Source organism: Agelaius tricolor, unplaced genomic scaffold (assembly GCF_023055355.1).
Source record: "Agelaius tricolor isolate 1412-34295 unplaced genomic scaffold, bAgeTri1.0.p SCAF_7, whole genome shotgun sequence".
NCBI classification, from domain to species: Eukaryota; Metazoa; Chordata; class Aves; order Passeriformes; family Icteridae; genus Agelaius; species Agelaius tricolor.
Genome location: NW_027269267.1, coordinates 31,606,312 through 31,620,110, shown reverse-complemented (window position 1 = coordinate 31,620,110; position 13,799 = coordinate 31,606,312). Strand labels below are relative to the sequence as shown.

The 13,799-nt window shown below is 44.8% G+C and overlaps 2 protein-coding genes across 10 annotated transcripts in view; one reads left to right on the top strand and one right to left on the bottom strand.

Annotated features, from left to right (window-relative positions):
* Positions 1-62: 62 nt before the first annotated feature.
* TXNDC9 (thioredoxin domain containing 9) lies at positions 63-10,113 on the bottom strand. 6 transcript variants are annotated; one of them, XM_071430835.1, is made up of 6 exons: positions 9,964-10,095; positions 9,020-9,237; positions 8,059-8,275; positions 5,882-6,000; positions 3,760-4,014; positions 63-1,613 (listed from the first exon to the last, which is right to left on the bottom strand). In XM_071430835.1, the coding sequence occupies exons 3-6, from the start codon at positions 8,245-8,247 to the stop codon at positions 1,496-1,498; spliced, it is 681 nt and encodes a 226-aa protein (XP_071286936.1). In that variant the 5' UTR covers positions 8,248-8,275; positions 9,020-9,237; positions 9,964-10,095; the 3' UTR covers positions 63-1,495. The 6 variants fall into 6 exon arrangements, with proteins under 6 accessions (XP_071286936.1, XP_071286937.1, XP_071286939.1 ...); XM_071430836.1 differs by lacking the exon at positions 9,964-10,095 and adding an exon at positions 9,834-9,941; XM_071430838.1 differs by lacking the exon at positions 9,020-9,237 and having other exon boundaries at positions 9,964-10,113.
* Positions 10,114-10,386: 273 nt separating this feature from the next.
* The window catches only part of EIF5B (eukaryotic translation initiation factor 5B), a 37,852-nt gene continuing 34,439 nt past the window's right edge, over positions 10,387-13,799 (top strand). The window contains exon 1 of one of the 4 annotated variants that reach the window (XM_071430824.1): positions 10,387-10,608. Coding sequence is in view for 2 of the 4 variants with exons in the window: in XM_071430816.1 (XP_071286917.1) it covers positions 12,234-12,268 (35 nt within the window). In the remaining 2 variants the exon portion in view is untranslated. The other 3 variants (XM_071430817.1, XM_071430825.1, XM_071430816.1) reach the window with 3 other exon arrangements.

Here is a 13,799-nt window from a genome sequence, read left to right as displayed (position 1 = left end):
GATTAATAGAGAAATTATTCCACAACACCTAGATCTTCTTTGAAAGGATACAGTAGTCAACATTAGAATTAAAATAATTTTATTTCAATGTACATGAACAGAAATAAAATATAATTTTTTAAACTTAAAGAGATATATTGCTGGGCTGGCCCAATCACAAGTGTTCTCTACTACAAGGCAGCAAGATTGGCTAGACCCACTTCACTGCTACTTGGACCAACTGGGTTCAAAGTACCACCTCAAAAGGATCCTTCAGCACAAAGCAAACAATTTTTCTGAAAATGAAAAAGAAACCCATCAATGGTTCTCCTAGCCAGGAATTTTACATTGTGTCCAAGGAAGATCTCAAAAATTCTGTCCATCACTGAAGAACAGTACACAGTATGCGGCACTATATCTAAACTTAACGATCAAGGTTTCTCCCAAATACTTTTCTCTATTCTACTCTCTTGTACAAAGCATCTGCTATAAAATCCACACATTCACAACCACAGAATGATACAAACCCGTGAACAAGGCTGTTTTCAATATGCTTGTTGCTATGTGCTATTGCCTGCTGTATCAGCTCTGACATGCAGCATTCGTAGATGGTAAAAGGGCATTTCTCTTGGCCATCTATTTCAGAATTCACAGAAGTTATGACTGTTTTTACAACTTACAGTGCAATGCAGTTAATTTATTCAATGGCATGATATGGCACCATAAGAAAAGCAATTTGTTAAAATGCACAATTTTTTTACTAATACTTTTGTGGTGCTTTACTGATACTGTAAGTAATAATAAATATAAAAAGACAACTGGAAGAGGAACTTATAAAGAACAATCTTTTTTAGAAGTGAATGTTATCTCCTTTAATAATGAAAAACAGAAAAAAAACCTTGTTAGATTCAATGAAAACAATAAGAAGTAGTTCCTCACACAGCACAGTTAAACTGTGACCTCCTTGCCACATGATGTGGATGCCTGGATACTATGATTTAAAGGGTTAAAAGAGGATTTAAAGAGATTTTTCTTCTATTATTTTAAGCAGCAAACGCTCTCAGATATGGTGTTCCCTAAGCCACAGATTACTTAAAGTAGACTGTGGGGAAGCATTGCTATCTGGTCACCCTGTTTGCATTCTTCCTTGTGCATCTCCTTTTAGCCACTGAGACCGGATCCTGGGCCAGAGGGACCTTTGGTCTGACTTCATACAGCAGTTTCTAAGTTACTTCAAAACATTTCATAAACTTATACTTAAGACAAAGGGCTTAAGTTCATCATTTGCCATGTCATTTAGTTAGAAGGACTAAGATTTTCAAATTACAAATGACTTCCAAAAGAGGAAAAAAAATACTTAAGCTTTTTCCTGCTGTGACTCAGTTGTATAAAACTGTATAGAAAAATGAGAATTATGTGCAGATGTAATGAAAAGCAGTAAGCTTTATAAAAAACATTCTTAGAAATGTACCACGCATAAACAAAAGATGATTTACAAATATATTTAGCGGCTCTTCTAGTCATCATCAGAATCTGAATCATATATCTTTCCTCTGATGGTCTTCTTGTCCAGCTTTGTAAAGCTTGTTCCATATTTCTTTTGACTTTGAAAAGGTGGATCCATCAAGTTTCCACTACAGAAAAAGGGTAAGACAAGTTGATTAAAGCCATATTCATCCAGACAGTAAGCATCATGTCTAATGACCTGTTTCTACAGAAAAACACAGTCTAAGAGAACACAATGCCTACTTGTACCCTAAGCAGCACTGTGGTGTTGCTAGTATAGCACATCCTGGTCAAAATGGCCTGGATAACTCGAGTTCAAACAGGAGTGTGAAAGTAAACAGCACCTGTAAATGGAGCTGTAAAATGAAAAGGCTTTTCCTGCAAACTCATCATGCTAAAGACAACAGTCTGTCAGATTAACTGTAATTAGGGAATTACAGAGAGACTTTTCAAAACAGGTGAGGAAGCACCAGCACAAAAGAAGCTAAAATGTTGCTAACAAGGATTCTGGAGTCAGAACTGGGGTTTGCCAGAAGGCACCTTGTGCTATCTCTGCTATCTCTTCCCTGCAGGAACTCACACCTCAGAGTGCCCCCATGATCCTGCAGGGGCTCTCTCAGCAGCATGTGCATCCACGGGAATGGGCCTGTGTTCCCTGTTGGAAGCAGCAGGTTTCACATGAAACTGGAGCACCTACTTCTCTTCCAGCAGGGTTGTGCAAGGAGGGGAATCCCCTCTGGCTGCTCAGGAAAGGGTGTGCCCTGCTTTTGCTCACATGACCTGTGAGGGGTTTGCATCCAAGTGAGTGAGTGAGCGAGCAATTACAACAGTTGAAACCTTCTGCAATTAGCTATAAAGGGGTGTTTAGAAATTTGTAGTTCTTTACAAAATGTTAATACTCTTTTGCTGATATTAATCCTAAATATACAGCTCACAGATTGCAACTTAATCACATATGTTAACATACCACTTGAATCCTGATTTTGGGCAAATAATCTGATCTGAACAGTTTTTCCCCTAAATAAAGTATACCCTTTTACCATCCCACAGGTTGAAGGAAAAGAACTATTTCTAAGCTCTGAGGAGGCCTATGCCCTTTTCAGGAACTCCAGAAAGAGGGAAGTGGGAACTGTTTCAGAACAGTTTGGAAATGTGGCTTGCATTGCAAAGCCAGGGTCTGCCAAAAGGAACGAAGAACAAAATTCCCCCACTCCACAAGGAGCTAAGAACAAATACACAGTACTAGTAGAGTCAAGTAGAAGTAACATTATGCCATAAGCCAATGAATCAGCATTTAGCAAATTCAGCGGTGCTTGATACAACTCCAGTGAAGGATTTTTCCCATAAAAGGCTGTTGCATCCAAGCTTTGCTTTTCACTGAACTGGGAAATACCAGTTGTTTTAAAATTGTAAGTTTCAGTCATTTCACCCAAAGTTCAACAGCTACTAAGCCAAATTGACTAGTAGTTTCTTTGGCTTTAAGATACAATACTTCTTGCCAAAATTTTACTTCATTAGACATTTAAATAAATTAGGTAATGAAATTTAAATTTTAAAAGTGCACTAAAAACATTCAAAACAATACAGCAAAATTAACCTAAAACGAGAGATGACACTTGAACCACGCTGGAAAGGAAAGCAGAATTTTGGTAAATAATTCTCCAGTAAAGTTAGGCAATTGTGGTGACAGATATGTTCTTCTGCCTTTTGTTCTGTAGTCTTTAACAAGGTACTTATGATGATTATATTGTACTGTTACTCAGTTTATTTACACTTATTCGAATTATTTTCCATTTTCACTACAGTTTGTTGAAGAAAAAGGTACATTCATGTATGTAATACTGACTTAGATGCAGTTTAAGGATGACTTGCTGAGTTTTCTCTGACGTGGATGAAAAATGCTCAGACTTCACTGCATTGCAACTGTGACATGAAGCATCTCTAGATGCTATAGGGTTACATTACATGCACAACACTGAAGCCATATCAGAGCATCACTGCTACTCCATACACCTCATGACAAGAACTGGGTTTATTTTTATTACTCTAAAAAAAGGACACCTCAACACTCATTACAATGTCTCAATACTTTGCCAAAGAGATTATCTTCTTTCCCTTGATGAAGCACACAGATTAAGTAACTATATTAAACTCTTACATGTCTTTTTTAGCATACAACATAATAAAATTACAACCTTTCAGATTCCCCTGTCTGCAAGGTCATTCTCTTTGTACTTAATCTGAAAACAAAGGAATCACAAAAGACTTAATTACCTGTAATTAATTACATCTGCACAGCCTAATCTCCATTCTAAGGTTTCTGTAGTGAAGTCATCAGTGTTACCAAGGTCAGTGAAGCCCACGACGTAGTCCTGTGTTTTCCCATCTTTTATTAGTGCTAGAGTGGGAATTACTTTGATGCGCAGTCTTTCGCACAAGAAAGGAGATTTTTCAGCATTTAATTTCAAGAATTTTGTCTCAATGTGCTTTTTTGCCAATACAGTCAAATGTTTGTCCATTATTTGGCACCTGTGGAAAAATTAACCCAAAATATATAAAGTGTTAGAAGGAATAAGCTGACGAATATGCATTTGAGAGGAAGTTTGAAAGGAGCAGTAAAGAACTAGTTCTATCATGGTAATATAGACATTACCTCTGTAACAGAGAATTTAGTTTCAAGACAAACTATGTTTCAGAGGTAGCTGGATTTAATGACTAATAGTGGAACAGCTTGGAGCATCTCTACTGTATAATTATACCATCCCTTTCTCTAATTTCTTCCTAATTACCTTCCGTACACCTGGAAGCCTCACCCTCATTTCTGGAGGCCTGCACTTACTGATGACAGTTCTTTCTATTCTTCCAGCTCGAGCTTCACTGCCTGTCAACTGGAAAAATTTCTCTGTAGAAGATTTCTTCAGAGAAGTACTCTCAATGTGTTAGTGTTCTGGATTTTTGCAGTCACTACCTTCACAGCTGAGATGCAGTAACTCAGTGTAAGTAAAAAAAAGTGATTTGCACAGACTGCTTTGCACAATAGTGCTAAAGGCAAAAATACTTGGCTTCTCTGTTGCCACGGAATAGGAGTGAGCATATAACTACAGTTTTTCAGCCATGGGGCAGTGATGTGAACTCCCAAAATACTTGTCAGACCAGCGAGATTCATGGACTCATCACCTGCAATCTCAGCTTTCTGGATAGCCTTCTTGAAGTGGGTTGGCTCAGCTGCATGAACTCTGTGATGTGACTGTCCTTAAACTTGAGAGGAGAGCTGAACAGATCAAAAAAGCTGGACTGGGCAAAGATGAAAGCAACTTGATAAGGTGTTTGGTAAACCCAACACATGAGCTTCAACCTGTTTGTCAGCATGACACACTTTACAAAGCACTTTCTCAGTAGTTCTTTTTCCTGTCTGAGCCTACACACTTTGCTGATTCAAGAAACAAGAACCAAAACCTGTCCTAAGCTACTTTATTTGCAGTGATAGCCTTTCACCCTCTTGAGTAAAAACTAGCCAAACACAACTGCTTTAAACACGTAGGAAATGTAGGACACAGATACCTCACTGCAAAATCCAGCCTTAACCTCTTTCAATTTCTCACATGGAAGATGTTTCAGTTTATATTCTATAAGCTAGGGAGAACATAACACCTTTGGGGGGAAAAAAAACCCCAAAGAACCAAAACCAGGACAACTGGCTCCTCCTTCAATAAACTACTCTACTTTGTTACTGCATTTTAACAGAACACATTGAGAGACCCAATGAGGAACAGCCTACAGCCCAGAACTTCCAAAATTCTTCCAAGGAAGTGGGACATCTTAGTTTGGGTTCCTATTCTGAGTCACCACATAGTCTCAGATCTTGGTGTCTCACACTCTAAAAAAAGTGACAGAATCACAAAGGCATAGGCACAAAGGGAAAGCAGCTGCAACTGATCCTTTCAAAGTAAAAGGTTAAATTCTCAAGATGTCTAGACAAGATTTAGGGCATATTTTCCTGTTTGCCAGAACCACACAGATCTGGAGTAACCAAAGCCATCTTTTTGAAAGGCTGCTCTTGTATGGTCTACATTTACAGATCCAACTGCCTCAAACTAAATCAATAATGAAACACAGCACTCGCTCAAATACTGTCAAAGAGGTTAAACATCTGTGTTCTAATCAACTATGTAGCAGAATATGAATTGTTATCCAATCATGTTCAGATTAACTGAAGTGGAAAAATACATAAAAAAAAAATCAAATGTCTTGAAAAGTGACTGAGATTTGTAATGAAGCAATGTGAATACTTCTAAAAATGCTTGTTCATGACTAAGATTTGAAAGAACAAAAAACACATTTGTTTTTGTAGACATCTTTAAACAAAAGTTTCTTCAGCACAGCTTAGTTACTATACCTGAATGTTGTATCTCTATAGAAATGGCAAACCACATTTTTACTTTCTTTGACTTCTTGGAAAAAGTCTCTCTCACTTGGGATTTCTCTGTATTCTCCATGTCCTTTTGAAAGCCACTCCTTGAAAAACATGAGAGCAAATAATTAGTATGGAGGTTGTTAGTCTATCTGTGGTACAAACTCTACAGCTTTTAGAAAATGGAAGAGGAGGCCTGCAGTGAAAACCCATTTCATACAGTAGTGGAGAAATGAATTACTTCCTCCCCTTTAGTTTTGTTTTAAAGATACAAAGATAAGGCCACCTTACTTATTTGTAAATACAAATCTTGTACAGAGCTACATAAAATTCTGCAATGCAGCCTCTCAGTAAGACAAGAGTAGTTCAAAGAATACAATAAAAACTCTTAAAAAATCAGTGAGAGAAAAAGCCTACTAACTCATCTGCAACAAATGATGTTTACCTATCAAATATACACTGAAGGGATCTTAACATGAACCAGGCTCACAGAAAATCATGCAGAAAACACATGTGCACCATCAGTCATAACACTGATAGAGAAACAGAGTGTCACAATCTAAAATTTAGAGGTAACTTCAATAACTGTCTGATTAAGTGTGCAAACACAGTTTCCAAAGAGCTAATCTTCCACATTTTCAACAAACACCCTTAAAGGAAAAAACTCACAGCCTCTACATTACTAAAGGGTAATTGCAGCGTATTTAAACAAGTACAGGCTAATCTACACGATTAGAAATAGTGCAGTATGACAAAATTTGACAAAAACCTTAATTTTCCAATGGGGGAAAAAATTTAGATGAATCACTGTTCTTAATCTTGCAGTTTTGTCTTAAAAAGGTGAAAGAAAAAAAAGGTTTCCAAGCGAACCAAAGATATCCTGTAAGCTAAATTAGGATAGAACAAAGACTCTCCTGAATATTGTATACATTAAAAATTCATGGAAGTATGAGCATATGAAGAAGTCATCATGATTCAAATCAAGAACTCAGTTATCCCTCAACAGTGATTATGCATTAATTCCCCTGTCCACAGATTTATTCTGGAATAGTGTGACAGCACACTCCTTTTACTGAGCAGTATCCTACTCCACATTTGCATTTGAAAGCGTGTGAGAACAGTGATTTAAGCCCAAACACATGAAGAAGTTTCTGCATGAGACCTATCACATGTTCACATCCAAGGACATCTAAGTGTTATGACTTCTGAAAAAGGAAGACACTAGACTCAAATATAAACTGAACTTCTGAAGACAAGTGAATAGTGTGCCACTTTCTCTATTTCTGTCTTTACAGACCAAAGCTGCTGGCACTGTCTGTCCTCCAGCATCCCAGCCACACCATGACATTTCACTGCATTCCCATTTCAAAGTCTGCCATCAGCTTTTAAGGACTCCATCACAGCCAAGATCTCCTTTCAGCCAAGCCACTTCTCCCCCACCATAATAAATTTCTTGTTTAGGTTAGCTTAGATGGAATAAGCTGAGAAACCTACAGCTTCCTTACTTATAATTCAGGTCTCACACCATATGTTACCAAAATTATGGTGTAAACTATTCGAAAAGAGCTCTGAGGGAGCATAAAGACCTCATTTGACATGAGGTGTCAGGTCCCAAGGGAGTATTTCTTTCTTGTAAGAGGAAATGAGCAGTCATACAAAGCCAAGATTTCATTGGCTCAGAAGGAGTGTGACAAGTGATTCCAGCCTAGAAACAAGGAAAAATCCCATTTTGCCCTTCTACAAAATACCTTAACAGGAGGGCACATATCACATGCTGTAAGTAATAATCCAGAAGCTTCAGAAGGAAGACACTTCAGAAGGAGCCTAAAGCCTTATGGTTAGGTTGCCTACAGGACTTATGCTTCCAGATAGCAATGTTCAGTAAACAGGGACACACTCAAATCTATGTATGAAACTCCTTATCCTTTCCTTACTGTAACAATCACAGAGGTGCTTCTCTCCCCCGTTAAAGAACACAAAGCATGCACACATGGACAGACACTTACTTTCCTGGATAATTTAAAATTAATAAACGCAGAAGGGAGAGAAAGGGAAAAATCCACAAAACCAACCAAACAACCCCAAAACACTTAGTTCACATAAACAATTTCCAAAAATTCTGTTACACTCTACACATCAAGAGTCTGTACTACAGAAATTACTTGTTTCTGCTGCTGGCTCTTTTTTAGGGCCTCAAGCCTCCTCTGTTTAAGGCGTTCCAATTCATCTTCATCCATTTGGTCCAGCTTCTGTAGTTCAGCATCCAGATGTTCTTCCACAACCTTGGCTGACTGAAGTATTTCATTCTCCAGAACTTTTTGAAGGATATCAACAGAGGTATCAGCAGCCATCTTTAGAGGGAAAGTGGTCTCTTCAGAACTGTGGAAACAGTGATACAAGGAATTAACATACAAGGAATTTACACAAACAATTAAAACTCTGATCTCTCTTTGCTTGTAGTTCACACCACAAAAAACCAAAGTTCTCTGCTATCTGAAGACAGGAGTAGTTAGCAGATAGTTTTTTTCTTTATTGCAACCCACTTTGAAGAATACTTTCATGATGAACACAGATGGCAAAGATACAAATCAAGTCCTGTTATTTCGGCCCCAAAGGCAGCTACTGAAAGTGCACAGGAACCTAAAACTGCTTGTTAATATAAAGAAGAAAAATTCAGCAGTTCCAAAATGATGCTCATCCCGAGCCAGATGTACCTACTTTAACAAATATTCTAAAACAAGAAGATTCAGTTGGAAAGCTCCAAGCTGCTGGGGGGAGGTAAAGGATGCCTCAGAACAAGTCTAAGAAACGCTCAGTATGTAAGTTTGTGCCAGTAGTTTAAATGCAATTACTTTAGGCCCCTCAGGCACGTTAACATATATAAATCTGAATTAACACTCCTCTCCTCAGCTACAAGAAAGACAAGGTGCTCAACAGCAAATGCTCTAGGCCAATACACTGCTTTAATTAGTTCCAGAAAATTGCCATTGCAAACAGCAGCCTATGGCAGCCAGCAAGAGGATTTAAAAGCCACTACCTAATTGCTGTGGAAGAAACACAGCCAAAATAATTTTCTGTAAAGTTCTCCCTGCCCAAACACATCAAAAAACACAGAATACTAACCAGGGTGCATGAAGTATTGTGAAAACACAATCGACTGTTCTCCCCAATAAACTTACACTGCAGAAAATTATCAGTCTGACAGTTCTGAAACAGTGGCAGTGCACAGTCACCCTACTGAGACTCTCAACCTGCTGACCACGGATCTGCAGTGCCGAATTTGCGTTCCAGGGTATTCTTGGCTGTATTTCAAAGCAGGCGAACTGCTAGCGTCACTGGTTCTGGGAACACCGTGCATACACAGGCAAGAGAAACATTTTAAGCACGGACGGGAGAAGCTCGCAGATGAGGGCAGCAGTGCGGGCACAGCGCAGCCCCAGCAGCGCCCGGCCCGCTGCCACGCGTGTCACCGCCGCACTCGCTCTGCCTCCCTCTTCCCAAAGCTGCTAACCACAAAGTCTGCTTGCCCCCCCACACCCCCTTATGTTTCCAGAGGGAATGTGAACCTTGCCGGCGGAGATCAGAGGCCAGCAGGTCTCCAGGCACGGGGAGCCCCTGCTCAGCTGGGGCGAAGGGAGGCTGCTCCTCCAAGCAATCAGGAGGGAAAGCAGGACCGACCCCCGCCAGTCCCCACTACCATTCGAGGTGCTCAGCGCTCTCCCGGCTCCCAAGCCGCGGAACCCCACATGCCAAGAGGCTTTTCCTACGGAGCCGGGAGCCTCGGCGCGGCCGGCGGGGCCGCGGTTCCGCCGCTCGGCCGGGAAGCGGCGCCGGGGTCCCGGACGAGCGGGGCGGCTCACGGCGCGGACACTGCGCAGGCGCCGCGCGCCTTCCTCCGCGGGCTGGCTACACACAGCGCCACAGACAATGCACGCACCCGGCTCAGGACGGACTCGCCAGGGGCGGGGCGCCGCCCGCCCTGCCCCGGGCTCGGTGCTGGCGGTGTCGCCGCCCGCGGCCGCAACCACGACCCCGACCCCAACCTATTCCCGGCACCCGCCGCTCACCCTCCGCTTCCTCGCGCGCCGGCCGCGCCCCTCCGCCGCTATCGCGAGAGTGAGTGCAGGGCGCACCGCGCGCGCGTGGAACTCCCCCCGACGCGCTGATTGGCCGCCAAAGCGGGCACGCGCCCCTGCGGGAGGCCGCGCGCGCACCCGCGGAACTGTCCCGACGCGCTGACTGGCCGCGGGCTGGCGCCCCGCTGGCGCGCGTGCGCCCCGTGCCGGGTACGTACGCGTGTGTGCGCGTGTGTGTCTGTGTGTATCTGTGTGTCTGTGTCTGTGTGTGTACGTGTGTAGGCCGCACCTGCGGGTGGGAGCCGCGGACTGGGGGAGTTCCACCCTCCGCGCCGCCGCAGCTCCGCCCCGAGGTGTCCCCGCCTCCGCCAGCAGCACCCGCCTGCTGGCGCCCTGCAGTTCCCTATCCCGCCGTGCTTGCGTGGGGCAGGGCTTGGCCGCGAGAGGCGGGGCAGGACACGCCCCCCGCCTCTAAGGCAGTTTCCTCTCCCGTAGGCTGCTCTGAACTGTGGCGGCGCCCGCCGCTGCTCCGTCGGGGATTCCTTCTCAGGGTTGGGCATGAGGTCCCGGCGGGCGTGTGGCGGTCGAGAGCGGCGGGGCCGGGCCCGGGCCCCGGCCCCGGAGCGATGGCGTGAGGTAAGTCACGCTGCAGGGGCTGCGCAGCCCCGGCGGGCTCACCGAGAACCGGGCTGTGCCGGCAGCTGCGGCTCGCCGTCTCTTTGCTTCTTATGCAAGTGCGCTGAAAGATCCACTCATATAAATAATGGGATATTAAAGCGTGGGTTTTTTTAGAAAGCAAACAGCAGCAACAACAACAAAAATCCCCAAACCACCAATCCCCCGAAAAACCCAAAACGCAACACACGTGTTCTGCTTTCTTCTTTCTTGGAAATCTGGCTCCTCGGTACCGAAGTGCGAAGACGGGGAAGGTGCGGTGGGAAGATAAACTCGGCCTTATCTGCAGTGGGCCGGGAGCATGGGTGGGAGAGACTGATAAGGAGCTACAGCTGTATAAAGGCAAAGGGAAGTAAGAAGTCAGAGTGCTAGGGAGCGAAGCAGTATGGCGCTGGGGATCCTGAGGCTGAAAGGTGTAGAGAACAGTGAGCCTTGCTCTGTTGACCAAAGGAGTTACGGTGGCAGGGTGATGACAACAACAGAACACGTGTAGCTCTCAAAGTCTATTAAATAAATACATGAAATGATGTCTGTGCTGCCTGTGAGAGTTGTTATTTCTGCTCCATCCTGCTTTGCTCCGGATGAAAGTGGCCACAAGAAGGTGAGGTCGCCCCTGAAGCCCCTCTGCCCCAATACACGGTGCTTGTTGCCTCGCTATCTCTGCGGACATCGGCCACCTCCTCCTCCTCCGGCGCTCCTGTGAGAGAGCGCAGCATCTGCTCCCTGGGCTCCTTGGAGGGGAGTGGGAGGGAAAGCATTGTACACTGAGGAAATCTGGCAGCGGGGAAGGAATTACCGTACTTTAAATGCCTGGTGGGAGCTCCATTAGGTCGCTGCCATAAACTCAGTGCTGCCTCCTAGGCCCCCCTGCTAGGTCGAAGGCCAGTCACCTCAGGAGAGATCGTACGCTGGTTACACTTCGCCTACAAGGTAGGCGGGGAGGTGCTGGGGGTGACGGACCGGCAGAGCCCCGTGAAGGGCTGGGGGACGTGTCCCGGGCAAGTCCCGCACCAAAATGACTCCCTGGTCACTGTACTACTGCCTTGCTCCATGAAAACCTCCCCCTCAGCCTCTTCATTCCCCCAGTTTGGCTTAGCTATCCCATTTGCCTCAAGGTAAAACTTTTCAAACGTGTTTATTTTGACTATCAGTCAGGTTTCATGGCCAAACGGGCCACAATCCTGCCAGGACGTCCTGGGGCCTCTGGAAAGGCAGGAAGGCTGGAGGGAAACTGCAGAGTGGGGGTATCAGTTAGCCATTTCGCAGGGCTGCCTGAGGACCGAGCTACAAGATTCGTGGCGTCACTTAGGCGTTTCCGGAGGCTGCCCAACGTCCAAAGTGAGGCGAACAAAGCCGGTTTCTCGCGGCCGGTCGCTGTCCGGAGCACCCGAGAGCAGCCGGCGCCGGCCCCGTTCCCCCTCCGGCCGGCAGGAGGCGCTGGCGCGCGGAGGTCCGCGGCGCGGGCGGGGCGGGGCTGGGGGCGGGGCGGGCGCGTGCGCGGCGCGCGGCGGTGCCATATGCGCGGGGCGGTGCGCGGGGCGGCGCGCGGTCAGCGCTGAGGGGTCGCGCGCGCCGGTGCCGCCGCCATGGGCAAGAAGCAGAAGAACCGGAACGAGGAGAGGTGAGGGATGCGGGGAAACCCCCTCCCATTCCCCCGTCTCGCCGCGGGGACCCCCGCGCCGGGCCGCCCGCGGCGGCGTGACACGGCCCACACGGCGCTGAGTCAGGCGCCGGGCCCGGCCGGGGCTCGCGGCCTCATCGCAGGCGGGGCGCGCCAGGCCCGGCTCGGCCTGGCCGTGCGTGTGTTTGTCCGTGAAGGGGCAGGCAGCTCGATTTCCAGCTAAAAAATAGCTGCTTAGTGCAATTGAAGTGATTCATATGTGGGTTTCTTAATTATTTTTTATCTCTCACTGGGCGTTAGTGCTATAGATCGTGCTGTGACACTGATATCTACATGTTTTATGCGCTTGCCTAATAAATGAAAATGATGGATATTTTAGTGGTTATTTGATAGGAGAGTCGCCTCTCTCCCTATATTCCTATCGTCGTGGACAATGCCCCATCTGTGAACTTTTTTGTGCCGAAGAGTTTCCTATGAAGGCAGCTGTATTAACCATATGGAATGCTGACCGAATGACATTATGTATATATATACACTAGCAGGAGAGAATATATTTTTACTTGTCACTCTAAAGTAATAATACAAAGAAACTATCAGTTCAAAGAGTGGTTTTAGTTTTTGATAGTGACAGGTAGTTAAATGAAAACTGATGTCTTTAAACGTGTATGAACTAGAAACTACAACGTTTTTTCTCTGAGACATTAAGTGTTTCTCCTCTGGAAGTTCTCCACATGACAGCTGTGTCACAAAATACTATTTCATCTCTAAGAATTTATTACTTAAGCATGTATTGATGCTTACTTAAGGCTGTTACTCTGTATCACATTAGGGTATAAACTGTTTCAGTTTCACCGGTCCTTTCTGGGTAGTGAGCGTTTTCTCAATGAGGTATTTTCCTTTCTGTCTGTTTTTCCTGATGCCTTTTGCCATACCATATGTGTTGCTTTCCAGTATCGTTATCAACTTGTTTCATGAGCTGTATTTGACAGGAATAGCTCTGGTGAGGAGGGAGCAGCTCTGGTGAGGAGGTGAGTTGAGTGTGACTTGAGAAAGAAGAGGGAAGGGTTGGACATTTGTGCTCTAAAGGAAAGAAGACCTAGTGCCCGTCTTTGTACGCAGTGTGGTAGATGCCAAGTGCATGGAAGAGCCTTTGGGTACTGAAACTCTGCTTCTTGGGGCTGTTTCAGGGCTAGTGGCTGGTGAGCAGGGAACGCTTTGAGAGTCTTGGCACCTGCTGGATGCTTCGTTCTCTCTTTGTGTCTCTGCACATATTTTTCTGTGTGAATTATTGAGCACAGGCCTCTCTGGTGTGGCCATGTGAACACAAAATGTCTAAAAATGGAAGCATACCTTAAAGAAAAGGTCAAGAATTTCTTGTTGGAATAGTTGAAATCTTGAGAGCCTAATTATTATTACATCAGATCTTAATGTTGCAAAAAAGAAAGAATAATAGTGCAGTTACAGTAGTTGTGCTCCCTCTTGCCAAGTCCTAAGGTCAGTGGTTTTATCCTGGTGCTGGTGGTGAGCTGAT

What these genes read in the sequence shown, in the direction of transcription:
- TXNDC9 (XM_071430838.1), bottom strand. Translation starts at nt 8,247, where the DNA reads ATGGCTGCTGATACCTCTGTTGATATCCTTCAAAAAGTTCTGGAGAAT. An exon ending in AGAGCCAGCAGCAGAAACAA is followed by an intron (nt 6,001 to 8,058) that starts GTAATTTCTGTA and finishes ATGTTTTTCAAG; the next exon opens with GAGTGGCTTTCAAAAGGACA. An exon ending in TATAGAGATACAACATTCAG is followed by an intron (nt 4,015 to 5,881) that starts GTATAGTAACTA and finishes ATTTTTCCACAG; the next exon opens with GTGCCAAATAATGGACAAAC.